We start from the raw sequence: 19,683 nt of genomic DNA on the forward strand, positions 1-19,683 counted from the left end.
GTCTGGGCGGCCATGAAGGCTAAGACGAAACTCGGAATGGGTTTGAAAACGAAGAAAATGAAAACGAAGACGAAGAAGAAGAGAGTGGATCTGAAAAAACGGATACTTCCGGCGGCGAAACACGGTGGTATCTTGCCGATTCTACCGTTGTTAGGGGTTCTCGGTTCGTTGGTCGGCGGAGCGGCGGGAGTCGCGAAGGCCGTGAACGATAACAAAGTCGCGCGGCGTCAGCTGGAAGAACTGAAACGTCACAATCGCGCCATGGAAGATCACGGACTTTATCTCGCTCCATACAAACGCGGGCATGGAGTCTCGAGTAAAAAAAAAAAAATCTCAAGAAAACGCTAAAAATTCCGAAGGGTGTAACTACCAACGTACAACAACAACAACTTGCAAAGCGTATGCACATTCCATATTTTAGAGGTATTTTCATGCGTACTACCTTACCGATGGATGGAGTGCGTCGAAACGAGAGTGGTATCGTGAATTTGGATAACGCTGAGGGACCGGGTACTCACTGGGTGGCATACGCGAAGAGGGGAGATCGAGCCATATATTTCGACAGTTATGGCAATCTTCGACCGCCGAGAATTGGTGCTGTATCTAAAGAACAACGTGACGCAAATCGAGTACAATTGCACACCTTATCAACGATACGATCAGAGCAATTGTGGACAACTGTGTCTGCGCTTATTTCTACAGACGGTTGACGATCAATTTAAAGCCTGGCGTTGCATTGTTTGAACTCAGTATTCATTCAAACATGTCACTGACATTTACGCTCACCGGAAAGAGTAGCATCCTCGTGGTAAGCTACTTTCCCACCGTGGATTTGAGCGATGGCGATTACGAGATCGGTCTGACAGATTTCGAAACCTATTACACGATACCGAATGTAAATTCTTCGAACAATAAATTCTACTTTGACGACAAGGAGATTACCGTTCCCGAAGGATTGTACGAACTGCGTGATATAGACACGTATTTGAAACAATCAATTTTACAATTGGACCAATCCAATAATATTGCGAAAAAGAAACATGTCGGCGAAGATGAAGGGTGCGTTTGGTTTGGACGCTCACGCGCTGTAAGCGCTCACGCTTATAAGCGCTGTTTTCAATCGTTCGATTTGGTATCTGAGCGCTTACACAATAGTAAGAACTGTCGTTCGTTTTGGCAATGTAAGCGACTATGAGCACGTCAAAATGGCAGACGATAGGTTATTATGTGTTATATTTGCACAAATAATAACATTATTAGAATTATTATTCGATGAGGAAGAATATTTAATTTTTAAAATAAACCCTTTTTTTTAGAATAAAGCGAGCAACATTTAATTTTATTCTACAAATTTTAAAACCTAAATTACTAAGATCAAAATCTGGACGTAAAACAATATCACCTGAAAAACAATTATTTATCGCTATATGGAAAATGGCCACCCCAGATTCATATCGGTATGTTATTAATATTATTATTACACATTGTTGTTTCAATTTTTAAATAAAATAAAGGGAAGTGAGAGAGGCAATCAGAGCCACGCGCGGTAATTAATGCGCAATCAAAATAAGTTAATAATAAAATATATATATTAGTTAATACAAATTCGGACGTTTCGACACTTTTTGTGTCATCTTCAGCGTAAAAATGAAAATAATACATGAAAATTTTAGACGATAAATTACAGTCAATCGCGATAAAATGAGTCAATCAGTAGAAAAGCGCAGTCAAATCAATAAAAAAAAATTCATACGAATGTTTAGTATAGTCTGTCAGGATATGCCGATATGCAAATGCTCCGAATCGATCTCATCTTCGACGTTCACTCTCAGGTTGGAAGACCAGGTAGAAAGGAGAGATTCGATTGTCCTTTTTAAACCGTGAATCGGAGTCGCAATATGTTAAAAGACGCAATGTATCAGTATTAAAATTACAATCACAAATTCTTACTTACGGAGCATTACAGACCAGTAAGTCGCAGTGTTAAAATGTACCTGTCGCTCTGACATGTCGTAAGTGAGTGAAGCGTTGGTATAAATCGGAAGGTTAACATAATAAAAGCGGTATGTACATTCGAGTTAATGGTAAGGATAAAAATTCACAACGAATAACTCTAAATTTTTTAAACAGAACAATTTAAGAACATAACAAGGGATCTAAAAGTGAGATTATCGTATAATAACTTAAACAAAATGCGAACCTTCATAAAAGCTCATAAGGATAGTCTCCCACGTTCTAAACAATGTAACGTAGTATACAAAATTAACTGTAATGATTGCGACGCATCTTATGTAGGCCAAACGAGCAGACAATTACAAACAAGAATTAAGGAACACCAGAACCATATATAAATTGGAATACATCTAATCATTCTGTTATAACAGATCATAGATTAGCATTAAATCATAATTTCGATTGGGATAATGTGGACATTCTAGATAATGAATCGTATTTTTATAAACGCTTAATTTCCGAGATGCTGTGCATAAAGAGACAGGAAAATGGATTGAATTTGCAGACGGACACGGAAGGTTTACCGGATACTTATTTGAACGTTATTGATGGGTTATCAAAAATTTAGAGTTATTCGTTGTGAATTTTTATCCCCACCATTAACTCGAATGTACATACCGCTTTTATTATGTTAACCTTCCGATTTCTACCAAAGCTTTACTCACTCACGACATGTCAGAGCGACAGATACATTTTAACACTGCGACTTACTGGTCTGTAATGGTCCGTATGTAAGAATTCGTGATTGTAATTTTAATACACTGATACATTGCGTTTTTTAACATATTGCGACTCCGATTCACGGTTTAGAAAGGACAATCGAATCTCTCCTTTCTACCTGGTCTGGTCTTCCAACCTGGAAGTAAACGTCGAAGGTGCGATCGATTCGGAGCATTTGCATATCCTGACAGACTACCGAACATTCGTATGAATTTTATTTTATTGATTTGACTGCGCTTTTCTACTGATTGACTCATTTTATCGCGATTGACTGTAATTTATTGTTTGAAATTTTCATGTATTATTTACATTTTTACGCTGAAGATGACACAAAAAAAGTGTCGAAACGTCCGAATTTGTATTAACTAATATATTTTATTATTGACTTATTTTGATTGCGCATTAATTACCGCGCGTGGCTCTGATTGCCTCTCTCACTTCCCTTTATTCGATTTATTCAGGAGAGCCTATATTTCGTTTATTCAATTTTTAATTTATTTTTGTGTATGCATATAATTTTTCCTTGCTTAATATTTAAATTATGTACAGATCCATTTGTGAGAAATTCAATGTAAGATAAGCCACTGCGTTAAATGCTGGATAATTGGAATTTCGTTACAATTTTTCCGTCTATAATTCGATTCGACGACATGTTTGTTGATATGCAATCCGCTAACAATGCGTTCCGAAATGAACGTAAGCGCTTACGCTTGATCACGCTCACACTGCCCTACCTTGCAGAAATAAGCGTTTGTCAGCAGAAGTTATGACGTCACAACACGTCATTAGTCGATCCGTAAGCGCTTATAACTCCAAAGCGAACGACGTGAGTAACGCTCATAAGCGCTTACAGCGCGTGAGCGTCCAAACCGAACGCACCCGAAGAGTATCCGTTGATCATTCGAGCCATCAACAATACGATGAAAAGCGAGATCAAATGTGCTTATCGGGTAAATTTCATCAAACCGAACAACATTGGATCGCTGCTGGGATTTTCAGCGAATCGCGTGCTGGAGCCGCGACAATGGTACAAATCGGACGTACCGATAAATATCATCAGTGTAAACATCATTCGCATAGAGTGTAACGTGACCGCGGGCGCGTACAGCAACGACAAGTACGTGCACACGATACACGAGTTTTCGCCGAGTGTGCCACCGAGATATAAGATATCGGAAACGCCGGCACAGATCATTTACCTTCCGATCATCGTACGGAGCATTACCGACCTAACGATTCGCGTTGTGGATCAGGACGGTCGACTGATTGATTTTCGCGGAGAAGAGATCACCGTTAGACTGCATGTGCGAAGACGACGACTGTGGTAAACCGTGAGATGCTCGTACTGAACGAAGTGGAGAAGGTGCGACAGACAAGAAACAAAATTAGATAGACAATCCGATCGCCAAAGAAGAAACTCACTGCGTCGAACGTTAAATTTTTGAAATCATTGGGTTTCGTCGTACGAAATGGCTAATATCTTAAACATTGGAGGTGAACCGATTTTTGACGATAGCGTCGTCAAGATTGAGACTCACACGTACAATCCGTATGCCAATACGACGTTTGGACACAACGATGAGATAAGAATCCCATACAACAGCAAGATTTATACACGTTGCCGTGCGAAAGCTTTCTCTACGTCGAAGGAAGATTGACAATAAAGAGAAGGAATGACGAGTCTCAGGCAACGCTTGTGAATAATTGCGCAGCATTCAGGTTCGATGAGATTCGATACGAGCTCAACGGTGTGCAGATTGATCGCAACAGAAACGTTGGAATAACCAGTACCATCGTTACTGGCAAGAACTACGTATCGCTATCGTATGGCGATTCTCAAATCATGCGGAATGCTGGATGGGACGTTACATCGAGCATACCGGAAGGATACTTCAACTTTTGCGTACCGCTCAAGATGTTGCTGGGCTTTTGCGAGGATTACAAACGCGTTGTTGTTAACGCTCGTCACGAATTAATTTTGATACGTGCGCGTAGCGACAACAATTGCATTGTAGGAAATCCGGCGACGGAGCCGGAAATCGAATTGTTTAAAGTACAGTGGCGAATGCCTCATGTTACGTTAAACGAGGTTAATAAACTGTCCTTGTTACGGGCCTTGGGAAGCGGGCGATATCTTAGTGTCAGTTTTCGTTTGTGGGATCTGTACGAGTATCCCCTCTTGCAGAGCACGACCAAGCATTCAAGACTGCGACTCAGCTAGAGAAGCCGCGATACGTTATTTTTGCGCTGCAGACCGGCCGCAAGAATATCATATCTCAAAATGTTAGCGTATTCGATGACTGTAATTTGATCAATGTCAAGCTTTATCTAAACTCCGAATTTTATCCGTACGATGACTTGAACCTAGATTTTACTAAAAATCGATACGGCCTTCTTTTTGATATGTACGCGCGTTTTCGTAAAACTTATTACGGATACGATTACAGTGATACGCTTTGCAGCGTGTATACATTCCTGACGGAAGGATCTTTTGTTGTCATCGATTGCTCGCGACAAAACGAGTCTGTCAAGAGCGCCACCGTGGATGTGCGAATAGAATTTGACTGTAAAGAAAATGTACCTGCAAATACTACCGCCTATTGTCTCATCTTGCATGATCGCGTAATCGAATACTGCCCGTTGTCTAATGTAGTGCGCAAACTCATGTAAATCGCCATGTCGGCAAATATTCCGATATAAGAGAAACAGATGTAGCGCAATACGGTATAGTACGGATCGTTCCTTCGTTGCATCATGATCGTGCCAACGTTTGTCGATCTGCAAGGATTCATCGTCGGGATGAAATTTGTCGTAAAGGAGGCAGCGGTGCTGAGAAACGGGACCGTTCTGGCGGATTACATCTTTACGTGCCCCATGCCGTGGAATCTTCTCACAAAATCCGACAAGTCATGTGCTTCCTGGCTGATTGCAAATCACCATGGATTACCATGGGATGAGGGAAACGTGCTGTACGGCATGGTAAAACGCCTAATTACATCAGCCGTGCTTGGTACGGAAGAGGATGACGAGACGCCGACTTTCGTGTACGTCAAGGGATGCCAGAAACAAGAATGGCTGGTGGATCTGCTTGAGAATTATGCGAGAGAAAACCTGATCATCGAGACTTTGGATGCGGATTACGAAGATATCAAATCTTTAAATAATCTAGATGTTACTGTAAGAAACCCGTTAAGATTAGTCACGTTGGCACCGTAGCTGGCAGGCCTACGGAAATGTCGGGAGGAGACATCACGCCGGACAGGCGTGATCAGAGCCGAACACGGAGCTCGTTGCTCCGATTGTAATGCGCGGGCAGACGATCGTGAGCCTCGAAAGGTAGAGGTAGACCGTCTCCGGTTGCGCGCTGCGGTGCCTACATCGAATCGTGTGTAACGAACTGAAATAAACTGTAGAAGAATAAGCACAGCTAATTTCTACTATCCTGATATTCCATCGAGTTGATCCTTACAGCTCAGAAGTGGGATTCAGCTCACGTTACCCTCAACGAGGGCCATTTACGCCGCGTATGTTCGATCGTGAGTGCATGGTGCGAACGAGAACTAGAAGCATAGATCGACAGCGGCTGGAAGGTTTAACGTTGGTGCAAATTAAGGAAGAACCGAGGCGGCTCGGCATAACCACTGCCGAAGAAATCACGCACGCTCGCTACATCGAGCTCATTATGGAGTACATGGAGAAAAAACCTACAAGCGAGCAGATAGGTAGGAATACACCCCCGGTGAAGAGCAAGGGTACACCGGCGGGGCCCGGAGCGATCCGGAAAGAAATTGCGCCGCCTGGGCGAAGAGACGACGAAGAGATGCCGCCATGGTGTGCGCATTTCGTGGCACAGCTGCAACAGCAGCAACAACAGCTGCAACAATTGACGGCTGCGGTTGCCGATGACCAGAGAAGCGGAAGGAATCAACCGGACGAATGAGCGGACGAGCGGAACAGGAACACCAGTGCCTCCAGAGAGGGAAGTCAGGCGTTACCGTTGGCCTCGGTTTCGTCAGCACATGCGGTGAATCTGTTGGCGACGCAGATTCCAGAGTTTTCGGGAACGGAGACAGACAACGTCGAAGTATGGCTTCGACGAATAGAGAAGGTAGCTGAAATACACTCGGCACCAGAAGGCGTAAAATACTTGGCGGCGACCGGTAAGCTGACAAAAGGAGCAAGGAAGTGGTTCGAGATAGGCTCAGGAGAGATGCTGGAGTCGTGGACGGGCTTCAGAGAAGCCATATTGAGATTTCGTCGCAGAGTTGTATTCCACGTGGCCATACAGAAAATTGAAGCACGTAGGTGGAACCATTGAAAGGAAACCTTCCTAGAGTATGCAACAGACAAGCTCGCCCAAATGTACGGGCTCGACTTAACGGAGAAGGAACAAGTACTTTTAATTATATTAGCGGCATAGGGAGCCGCTCTCTGCGAGAAACGGCGGCCGTGCTGGGCAAGGAAGATGTCGATTTATTCTTGCAACAAATGCAGGATGTTATAAGTGCCTCAGGTGAGACGGAGGCCAAGAAGCTGACGACAGAAGGAAATAAAATGCCCCGAAGGGACAACGACAAGGACAAGGCCAAGGAGAAGGACAAGGAGCCGGGCAAGGAGGGAATCACGTGCTTCAGGTGCCAAGCCAAGGGGCATAAGAGTTACGAGTGCCCGAAATTCAAGAGAAAAGACAGGCCACACTCGAGAGGGACGCCGGCGGCCGTAGCAGTATCAGCCGTGCAGGAGGAACCCGAAGAGGAGAACTCGACCACGGTAGCGTTAGTCGAAGACGATTCAGGTAGACGAATTAATTATTCGGGACAACCGTTGTCGGTTATTTCGCTCAATTCGAACAGAGGTAAATTGTCCGCAATAATAGATACGGGTAGCCCAATTTCCTTTGTCAGCGAGAATGTATATAAGAAACTTATCGAAGGCTCGTCAGGGCCGTTAGCTAAATCAACAATAGCGTATAAGGCACTCAATAATACGCCAATACCGATTCTGGGTATAGCAAGGTCGAACTTGATATTGGAACAATACCCGGATATTGACTTAGACGTCGAACTTCACGTGATCAGAGAAAGTTTTCGGCATGTTGACTTGGTGATAGGACGTGATCTTTTAGAAAAACACAAATTATCCGTATGGACCAAGGAGTCTAACATGTACGCGAGTCATTGGAACTTGAGCGAGATACCTAAAGGCGTAATGAAAGTAAAGGTCGGCCCTGGTTGTCGACCGAGGGAGGATGGGCCGCGTCGCGATGCGGCTCCGCACTCCCGGGGCGTCTCGTTCTCATCGCGAGAAGAGGCGCACCCAGAGCGTACACGTTGGGACCCGAAAGATGGTGAACTATGCCTGGTCAGGACGAAGAGTCTATTCCCCTTCAACAGAAGGAAATAGACTCCTTATTAAGGAGTCTATTCCCCTTCAACAGAACAACAAGAAGTGCTTAAACTATTCGGGCCACGAGACGCGGTTTGCAGCACTTCTAGTAAAATAGATGAAATAATCGATAACCTAGACATAAATTCCGATAATGAGGTAAAACTTGAATTAGAATCGTTAAGGAATATAGATAGTAAAGTTGTTCCAATATCAGACGACGGGTATAAGGTTAAGGTCGCCCATCGCGCGGGCAAACAAATGATACATGTAGATGCACTCAGCAAGCACGTTGGCCTGGTAGAGGCTTTACCGCTAGAGCGCGAATTAGAATTCAAACAGCTGCGCGATCATAGATTGAAAGAAATAGCGGAAAACCTCGAGTTCGAAGATAATGATAAATTCGAGCTGGTAGACGGTTTAGTTTATAAGAAAGGCGATGATCGCCCTCGATTCGCCGTACCGGGCGATATGATTAATAATGTTATAAGAGCATACCATGATGAGATGGCACATTGTGGGGCCGAAAAAACAATGCAGGGCATACGGTCGAACTATTGGTTTCCGTCAATGAGGAAAAAAATATCGGATTACATTTCGAATTGTTTAGTCTGCCTGACAGCTAACTCGTCCACTCATGTTAAGGAAGGCGAGATGATATTAGACGAAAGCATACCGTTCGATACGTTGTTCGTCGATCATTTCGGTCCGCTTCAGGAGACGGACGATGGCTATAAACACATTCTTGTAGTAGATGCATTTACGAGGTTTACGTGGCTATATGCTACAAAATCAATAACAACCAAAGAAACCATAAAACATTTAATAACGCTATTCACTATGTTCGGGAATCCAAGAAAACTGGTGTCAGATAGAGGCACAGCTTTCACGTCAAAAGAATTCGAATCATTTATCAAATCTATGGGAATACAATATAGGCAGGTGGCTGTGGCCGCCCCGTGGGCTAACGGAAGAGTAGAAAGGGTTAACAGATTTTTGAAATTGTTGTTGAAAAAAATGGCAAAGGGACCACACGATTGGAAATCTCATCTAGGTACAGCTCAATATGTTATAAACAATACAATACACGTAGCTATTAAAATGTCACCGTCAAAATTGTTATTAGGCTATGATCAACGGAACCAGGTTGATGCAGCGATAGTTGAATTAATAAATTCGATTGCAAAAATACATTTCGATCCCGACAAAAGGGACAAGAATTACGAAATTGCGGAAGAAGCGACAGCTTTGTTGGCAAAATACAATAAAGATTACTACAATAGCCGACATAGAAAGCCATCGAAGTATCAACCTGGCAATTACGTTATGATTCGCGATACACAAGTGAAACCAACCGAGAATCGTAAACTTAAACCTAATTATAAGGGACCATACATGATTGCGAGAACGTTAAATAAAAATAGATACGTGGTACAAGACGTACCAGGTTTTAATTTATCGTCGAGACCGTACGACAATATACTGTCGCCCGATCGCCTCAAACCGTGGGTGAAACCTGACGTTGACACCCGAGAGCGACGAATAATATAGGGTCTAAATAAATCAATTTATTAGTTTGTAAGGACGCGTAGTGAGTTAAGAAATAATATCACTTAATCGAAATAATTTTTATTTTTGACGTTCAGCCAAAGAGTTTAATTTTTGTTAACACGCCTTATTCGGGACGAATGACGTGTCAGAAGGGCCGAACTGTAAGAAACCCGTTAAGATTAGTCACGTTGGCACCGTAGCTGGCAGGCCTGCGAAAATGTCGGGAGGAGACATCACGCCGGACAGGCGTGATCAGAGCCGAACACGGAGCTCGTTGCTCCGATTGTAATGCGCGGGCAGACGATCGTGAGCCTCGAAAGGTAGAGGTAGACCGTCTCCGGTTGCGCGCTGCGGTGCCTACCGTATCGAATCGTGTGTAACGAACTGAAATAAACTGTAGAAGAATAAGCACAGCTAATTTCTACTATCCTGACATTCCATCGAGTTGATCCTTACATTACTAACACTATGCGATGCGGAAAACATGTTAAGAATTGCGCATTACAAAATATATTAAAATTATTTAACTGGTGGTCGCGACGCCAGAAAGAATTGAGATCTTTTAAAAAATAAATTATATATAATTTTTACAATGTTTTATTTTCTTTTCCCCTTTTCCATTAGTTGTTAGTGCATGGTTTCCCTCTCCTAATTTCCCCCACCGCATCATAATTTTGAAGCAGCGCTGACATTGGCGCTTGAAAATTCGAGGCTTTCTTCCCTCTCTTACGTGTGGAGGGAAAAGTTTTCGAGAAAAGTTATCTCATACCATAAACACCTAGAAAAATCTAGAGTTTTCTAATTTTTCATCTGCGCGCGCCATCCAATTTTTCTAAAACGTTGCAAACGGAGTTAACGTTTTAACTAGTGTTATGAAGTCAAAATCATTCGAGTCTCATCGTTCGAAGTGACAACTTCGTCAGTGAAAAAAGTATACCTCTTACGAAGAAATAAGAACAATGGCTAGTCGCAGTGAAGACGTAAATAATTCTGAGAAGAGGATGTTCACTCGCGATATTCCCGATAAAGGGATTCCCGATAAGGGACGCGACTTCGAGCAAAGAAACGAGCAATTTCATATGCTGCTATCGACAATATATGGACTCAACAGCTCCCATATGAAGAGAATTCATGTGGGTTTGCATACAACAAACGAGGGAGTTTTCATGCCGATGGTCAAATTAACCGGCAACTATGCTGACGGCATTTATTTCGACGAGAAATCGTGGCAGCAGTTTCAAGAGAACATGGGACTCGTGAACGAATATTTAAATGGAGAAACCAAATTGAGGCCGAATTCTATCTCCATTAACAATATCTCCGTCAATTTTACCTCGGCCTACGGAGCGAGGTCTATATTGATGGCGTACATGGAAAACGAGGAGAATACTTACACCAGGTCGGGTCATCAAACAGATGAGAAGAATTATTCGCCAGCGAAGAAACAAAAAACATATTCAATGGCAATTGTGATGCAGAAGCCTACATTTCTTGGACTGAAAAATATTGCAAAATGCATCGATGCGCATTTATCACATTTAAAATCAGTGGCTAATAATGTTAACAATTGCGTGCGTTATTTTATTAAAGAAATAGAGTTAAATCTTCCTACAAGTTATATAGACGAAGATATTGTAAAATTAATTGTCAGAGGAAATTATAACGACATTGAGCGTAATGTACGTACGCAAATAACCGATTTAACTTTCCTCGATATGTATTTTAATATAGTATTTTTAGAACTTATTTTGCTGCGTTTTACCGAAATCCGCCGTATAATTTTGTTGAATCGCGGATTGTAAATTAAGCGACTAATTTGTATTTTTTCATATGAAGAATTTGTAGAAATAAATTAACATTTTTGTAACTTCTACTTTCATCTATTTTTCTTCAATCCTCACGTTCCCCGTAACAAATTCCTTTTCTCCTATTTTTCAGGATTAGTCAAAGTCTATCTCGAAAATTTTTCGAATGCGTTCAATGATAAAAACTTTTATCTAAAATAAAATAATCTCGTCACGGCACGTACGAACTTGTCCGTTCCTGTTTTCCACCCTCATTTCCTCACTATGGGGACGGATGTGCCTCCACGTAAAAAAAAAAATAAATATCCGGTTGCAATCTTGAAAGAACCTCTTCCTGCGTTCAACTAAAATCTATAGTTTAAGTCACGTAAAATATGGTTTTTTGTTGATTTTTTTTTTGGAACGCAGATCTAGAAAAAATGGTCTTCGGCACCATAATTATAACCTAAATAAATAAATATCCGGCTGCAATCTTGAAAAAACCTTTTCCTGCGTTCAACTAAAAATCTATTGTTTAAGTCACGTAAAATATGGTTTTTTGTTGATTTTTTTTTTTGGAACGCTGACCTAGAAAAAATGGTCTTTGGCGCCATAATTATTTATTTATTTATTTTTATTTATTTATTTATTCATTCATTCATTCATTCATTCTCTCCCAAGAATATTATTCTAGCATGAGTCACTTAAGAGTAAACGAACCACGAAACGTTCCTATCAAAGAAGTCGAGAGGGAAATCGACCGCTTACGCGACGAATCAAGCCAGATAAATGCGAGCGCGCAAATACGAGAAAATATGGGAAGCTCTCCAGCCCAACAACCTAACGATGTTAGGGCAATGATACACGACATGATGAACATAATGAGCGATATGAGATTAGAGATAGATAGTTTGCGCGAAAGAAGGCAACCGCTGAGCCCGCTCGCCGACGAGCGAGACCGACAAATTACGGGTACGATAGACACAATATTGCGTACGGACGTACTTCAAATGATATTTGAAACCAAGCCGAACATACGATAGGGTACTTGAGATTAAAAGAAGCTCGAGACATAATCCCCGAATTTGACGGAAATTCAAGTAAGCTCCAAGAATTCTTAAGCGCACTGTCATACGCGATAAAGAATATTAACCTTTTAGAAGAAGGAACGTTATTAGAAGCAGTATTATGCACGAAACTTAAAGGAAGAGCTATGACAGACTTCCAAACGCGAGAAATTCAGGATTTCCAGAAATTAAAGACATAATTGGTTTCTTATCTGACAATGAGTAGAAAAAGTATCACACATCTCCAGTTACAATTTAACACGCTGAAACAAAAACAAGCGGAGAGCGCGCGATCGTTTGGACTCAAAACAGATAAGTTAGCCATGGAATTATACGAATCAATGATAAAAGGAAAAAACCATGCACCCGAAGGAAAACGGATCATACTAGAAACCATACAGCAACAAGCATTGCAAAACTTTAATTAAGGCTACGAGAAGATATAAAAATACTCATACGATCCTAACATTACGCTACGCTGCAAGAAGCAATTGCAGGGGCAAATACAGAAGAAAAAGGTAACGCATCGAGCGGAAATCTCCCGCGTCAAAAAATAATTACACGCATTCCCCACAGGCACGAGATAATAAACCGATGGTGCAGTGCCAGAAATGCAGAAAGAACGGACATTACAGTCGCGATTGCAGAACAAGTCGATACGCGAACCGATTCTCGTTACCAAAACCAGACAGATACTCTCGCGTAAATATAGTTAAAAAAAAGCAACAACGTAGAACTACGTCAACTGTCACTATTTCATGTTAAAGTATTCAGCGAAGGAAACTAGACGTAGGGCTACGTCAACTGTCACTATTATTCAGCCAAAGACAGTTGACGTAGCCCTACGTCTAGTTTCCTTCGCTGAATACTTTAACATGAAATAGTGACAGTTGACGTAGTTCTACGTTGTTGCTTGCGGCACAGTTGTTACTGTGCCCGTTTCTTTTTTAACTCCTAAATTTTTCTCTATAAAAAATTTCTCAAATTATTAGCATATAATGAATTGGCTTCCTTCTAGGAAACTTTATAAGCTAAATAAAATGATGTGGAAGCAATATGCAAGTTTTTATTTTGCATTTGTGTTTGTTTTCTTTAATTTAAAAATTTTTGAGAAGTAAAATTGAGAACTAAATGTTTTTACTATATTTTCTTTTACTATATTTCCATCTTTTTTTTTAACGCGGGAGAAATCCTCATGGATCCTGGGAGGATACTCTTATTTTTCGGCAAAGGTCCATGTAGCGGCAATGTGCAAAATTCTAATTTGCGCACTGTTTTATTATTTTTTATTAATTTTTTACTAATTCGATTATATTTTTCACTCTTTCCTACTCTATTTCATATATAATTCTTTTAAATTTGATTGATTAGTTCTTAAGTTTTTAAGTTATATATAAACATGAAAACTATTCTCCGTCCTTTTTTTTTTATTTGCGTTAGAGAGGAAAATCTTCGTTGGGCCCCTCTAAAAGTGACAATCTTCTAAATAAAGTTTCCGATTTATTTAAATTTTAATATACTTAAGAAAATCGGTTAAATTGCAAGAGCATTTAACTCACATTAAGAACTTTCAAAAACACTATAATAAAGTATATTTTCCTTTAATACTTTTCGAGAAATATTCCACGTATTAGAACATTCTGAACACATTACCATATCAAGAAAATCTGTTATAAACAAAATAAATTGCAAGAACATTTAGCTCACATCGAGAGCTTTAAAAATTCCTTTAATACTTTTCGAGAAATATTAGTGTTACATATTTTCGTTGCAAAAAAGTATAAATTCCTTGCAGAAATCGGTAACCCCTTCCCCGATTTTCGCCAAAGTAAATGCCAACCTTTCTTTAATGATATTCTATATAAGATTACATGTATAACTTCACTTTTTTTTAGACATAAATCGGTAACTCCTTCAACGATTGACGCCAATTTCAATACCGGTACTTTAATGCACTTTATGGCACTCCCCGGGAAATTCTACCCCTACTTTATATACAATTCTTTGAGATTCACTCAATTATTTCCTGAAAAATTGGAAAAATTTCGTAACCGGTTTCCAAAAAGATCGGTAACAAAAAATTATATACTTTATTGCACTCCCCGAAAAATTCTACCTCTGTTTTATATACAATTCTTTAAAATTCGGTTAATTATTTCCGAAAAAATTGGAAAATTTTTGTAACCGGTTTCCAAAAAGATCGGTAACGAAAAATTATACACTTTATAGCACTCCCCGGAAAATTCTATCCTGTTTCATATATAATTCTTTGAGATTCGGTCAATTATTTTCCGAAAAATTAGAAAAACCGGTTTCCAGAAAATTGGTAACAAAAAAAGGAGGGTTCCGACTTGTTTTATCATAAATGGGATTTCTTAAGCTTTAAAATGAGATGTCAATTATTACTCTACGATTATTAGTTTTGAAGGTATAAACGTTCAAAGTGTGACATGTTTTCGTTATATCGACAAAAAATTTAGCTAAACTTTATAACGCTACTGTATCGAAGAAGTAAGAAGTGGAGGGTTCCGACTTGTTTTATCATAAATGGGACTTCTTAAGCTTTAAAATGAGGTGTTAATTATTATTCTACGATTATTAGTTTCGAAGATATAAACGTTCAAAGTGTGACATGTTTTCGTTGCATCGACAAGAAATTTAGCTAAACTTTATAACGTTACTGTATCAAAGAGGTAAAAAATGGAGGTTTCGGACTTGTTTTATCATAAATGGGACTTCTTAAGCTTTAAAATGAGATGTCAATTATTACTCTACGATTATTAGTTTAGAAGATCTAAACGTTCAAAGTGTGACATGTTTTCGTTGCATCTACAAGAAATTTAGTTAAACTTTCTAACGCTACTATATCGAAACGGTAACAAATAGAGAGTTCAGTCTTGTTTTATCATAAATGGGACTTCTTAAGCTTTAAAATGAGATGTTATATATTATTCTACGATCATTAGTTTCGAAGATATAAACGTTCAAAGTGTGACATGTTTTCGTTGCATCGTCGCGTTGCATCGTTGCATCCGTGGATACCGCAGTCGGGAGACGCCACGCCAAATTTTATACTTAATATTTCAACATATATTTTTGCTTCTCTTTTTCTGTACGCAGTTAAACAACTTAAATACAGAATTTTCTTTGACATCTAAAACGTGATTGAGAAACACTTGGCATGGCGTCTCCCGACTGCTTTTTTAAAATATGCAATTAATAATTATATCTGTAATGCCTAATATAATAATAAGAAGAATAAATTATAGTAAGTAATCAAGTATTTGTATATATTTTCAATCATATTTGTTATTAGATAATATTTCCTAATAGTGTGTCAAATGTCTTAATATTTTATAATTAATATTATTTTAAATTTTTAGAAGTTTTTAATTTTGTACTTTATACTTATTATTATATGTGTATTACATTTTTATTACCAAATAAACCTGTCTTATATACCAATTAATTTTTAAGACTTGTTGTTTTTATTATTTAAACTTTTTAAACCTGTTTTTGGTTAAATTTATTTTTGTATGTTTTTGTTTTAAAATTTTTTTTTATTTTAAACTTTTTAAACCTGTTTTTGTTGGTAAAGTTTTTGTTTTTAAATTTTTTAAAATTATTATTTTAAACTTTTTAAACTTGTTTTTAGTTAAATTTATTTTTGTATAAATTTTTGTTTTAAAATTTTTTTTGTATGTTTTTGTTTTTACATTTTATTTTAAATTTTAGTTATTAAATTTATTTTTTTTATAAGTTTGTTTTTATTTATTAATTTTTATTTTCTGCATTTAATTTAACCTAGTTTAGGCAGCAGTCGGGAATCTTTTTTTTTTTAAAACAATTTTTTAATTTAATTTTTTTATATAAGTTTTTGTTTTTAACTTTTTAAAATTTTTGGTTTTTTATTATTATTTAACTTACTTTAGGCAGCAGTCGGGAGTCTATTTTTTTTTAAACTAACTCTTTACCAATTAATTTCTAAGTTCTTGTTTTTTGTATTTTGTTTTCTATTATTATAATTTTTGTTTTTATTAAATTATTTAATTCTTTAATTTTTAGTTTTTTTAATATGTTTTTTTTACTAATTAATTTTTAAGTTTTCATTTTTTTAATTTATTATAATTTTTGTTTACAATCTTTTTGCTGCAGTTGCAAGATTTTAATTATTTATTTATTTCATACTTTTAAAAGCAATATATATATTTCTATGCTATGCAGAAGTATATTTTATAATATATAAATAGTTGAAAATGTAGGCACTATAGGCATAATCTAAATCATATACAGAATAATATATGAGATTAATTATGACAAGTAATTTTCTCTATCTTTTTGGCATTTTTAATGATTTTTATTTATATATAATAAATTTAAATTTACAATTATATAAACATGTATATACAGGGTGTTAGGTAATAAGCGGGCCACTTCTCGTGGACAGAAAGAGCGAATTAAACTGAATCAAATTAAACGTCCTTTATCGTACTGTAAGTTTCTCAATAATTAATGAGAAATTAATTAATAAAGATAAGAGAATTAATCAGTGTGCATCCACACGATTTGACGAGAAGAAGCAGCCCAACGTTTACGTTACTATGTGCATAGCGAAATATTATGAGAGGAGTGCTTTATAAACAATAACGACAATGAGTGTCACTCATGTATAGTTAATAATTTTTGTTATAAACATAGCGTTCCTCCCAATATCTCGCCGCGGCCTAGCAACGTAAACATTGGGCTGCTCCTTCTCGTCGATTCGCACGAACGCATCTTGATTCGCGTATCTTTATTAATTATTTTCTTATTAATTATTGAAATACTTACAAAACAGTAAAAGACTTTTCGATTCAGTTTTATCCGCTTTAACTGCCCATCACGGGCATCACGAGCAGTGATCCGCTTATTACTTGACACCCTGTATGTATACACACATATAAGATACTTGACACCACATGGTATTTCCAAGGAAATGATTCGATAAACAAACTTGTATTAGGCAGTGTATAACTGTTTATCACACTATTTATTATATTTTTATTTAATTTTGTAAAGATTAAACCTGTATAAACAAACTTAACCTCTAACTACCGGCCAAATATGACATGTGAGCAATAGAGCAGACCAGCGCGCGCGATAACATCGTGCACGACGAGCGATATCCAATGAGCGTGCAGCAATGAACAGAACAGCTGTACGTTCTGCCGGAGCTCAATAGAGGTAACTGGAAATCACTAAAATTCCCCATGCGGATGCATGTCATTGGTTAATCAATTTCCTCTGTAACTCAGTCGATAGCCAATAAGAGAACGTATAAATGTAATATATCGTTTTTTCGCTTTTTATTTAACACAACGATTAATGATAATTATAAGCTATAAATCTTGCTTGATCAATAAGAAACTTATATACGGAAGCACATATCATAGTATGTTGTAGTTATCGAGAACTAAGGTAACAAAGGTTCGGCCCCAGTGAAACGCATACTCCCTCGTCTTCGCCAACCGAAGGTTGGCAGCAGTCGGGAGAAAAACGGAATTATTAGACCCAGCACTAGTCAATGGAATGCACCATTGTTAATAGTTTTTGAAAAGGCCGATGCATCCGGAAAACCGAAATTACGGGCAGTTATTGATTTTAGAAAATTAAACGATTTAATTATAGGCGATTTTTTTCCCTTGCCAAATATAACAGACATTCTTGATCAATTGGGAAATGATAAATATTTCACAACACTGGATTTAGCATCTGGATACCACCAGATTCCTATGAAAAAAAGTGATAAATGCAAGACTGCGTTTTCAACACCGTATGGGCATTACGAATACAATGGAATGCCTTTCGGATTGAAAAATGCACCTGCCATATTTCAACGCAGAATTCAACACTTACTGGATTGCAAGGACTCAAATGCCTAGTGTATTTAGACGATATTGTAATATACGGGGCGAGCCTGCAAGAGCATAATCGGAGACTCATAGAAGTCTTACGGAGGTTACGAAAAAATAATCTCAAGTTACAACCAGATAAGTGTGAATTTCTTCGGAAAAAGGTAACGTATCTCGGTCATATAATTATAGAGAACGGAATTTCACCAGACACGGCTAAGCTGAAACCGTAAAAAATTTTCCGACGCTTACAAAAATAAAAGACGTACAAGCATTCATAAGATTGGCTGGATACTATAGACGATTTATCGAGGGATTCTCGAAAACCACTGACTAAGCTAACAAAGAAATGAATGGACACAAGAGCAATAGCATGCTTTTGATGTTCTAAAAGAAAAATTAACTACTGCTCCTGTACTGAAGTACCCCGATTTCACACAAGAGTTTATTGTAACGACTGATGCTTCCGACTACGCAATCGGAGCAGTATTATCGCAAGGAAAGATAGGTCAAGATCAACTGATAGCTTATGCCAACCGAGTACTATCGCGAGCGGAACAAAACTATATCATCAAGAAGGAATTATTAGCCATAGTATGGGCAGTTAAATATTTTCGACCATATTTATATGGAACCAAGTTCACTATCATAACTGATCATAAATCTCTCGTATAGTTGTTTAACGTAACAGATCCTAGATCATTCCTAATGCGATGGAGACTGAAACTTGAAGAATATGATTATGGCGTCGTATAGCCACTTATCTATCGGCTTCGCTTGCCGTGTTCGCTCGCTGAGGAAGGAGGCGCAGTGTGTGGAGCCGTGAATGATGAGAGCCGTGATGTCTGGTATATACAAGTGTTTATTCTTATTTCTAGACTCTATGTACAGTTATTTACAGATGATTGAATGTGGCCCTGGAAAGGGCCGTTTCCGTGGAGTATTATGTGGCCCTGAAAAGGGCCGTTGGATTCCGCCTTACAGCGGTGAGCGCTCACTCCAGAGGAGGCACGGTGATGTTCGCGTCCGGTGGAGTGGTTGGTATGGTCCCCACGGGCCGGGCTTCCTCCAAGCCGGCGTGTAGGAGACTCGGCGGTCAGTATCCGGATCGGTCTGCGTAGCTTGCGTGGCTGTGGGATTCGGGATACACGCCTGGACTCCTCTCTCGGTCGTTGGTGTCTCCCACTCGCTGGTCTGTGCCTCGGAGTCGCTAGTGCAAAGCCGGACTTGGAGACCTCGGTGGACTCGTGCCGGGGGCACGGTCTGCGTCCC

At 38.8% G+C, this 19,683-nt stretch overlaps 2 protein-coding genes across 3 annotated transcripts in view; one reads left to right on the top strand and one right to left on the bottom strand.

The window, feature by feature from the left end:
* LOC139779979 (uncharacterized) overlaps positions 1-19,683 on the bottom strand; it is a 247,240-nt gene that overhangs the window by 219,646 nt on the left and 7,911 nt on the right. The gene's annotated exons all lie outside the window — the stretch shown is intronic.
* LOC139779976 (uncharacterized) lies at positions 10,629-11,471 on the top strand. Its single transcript, XM_071718518.1, has one exon. It carries the CDS (start codon positions 10,629-10,631, stop codon positions 11,469-11,471), a length of 843 nt encoding a protein of 280 aa, XP_071574619.1.

Source organism: Temnothorax nylanderi, unplaced genomic scaffold (assembly GCF_030848795.1).
Source record: "Temnothorax nylanderi isolate EJ_2023f unplaced genomic scaffold, tnyl_v1.0 TNYL_tig0253_pilon, whole genome shotgun sequence".
Classification (NCBI taxonomy): Eukaryota; Metazoa; Arthropoda; class Insecta; order Hymenoptera; family Formicidae; genus Temnothorax; species Temnothorax nylanderi.

Coding starts and splice junctions, on each gene's coding strand:
- LOC139779976 (XM_071718518.1), top strand. CDS start 10,629: ATGGCTAGTCGCAGTGAAGACGTAAATAATTCTGAGAAGAGGATGTTC.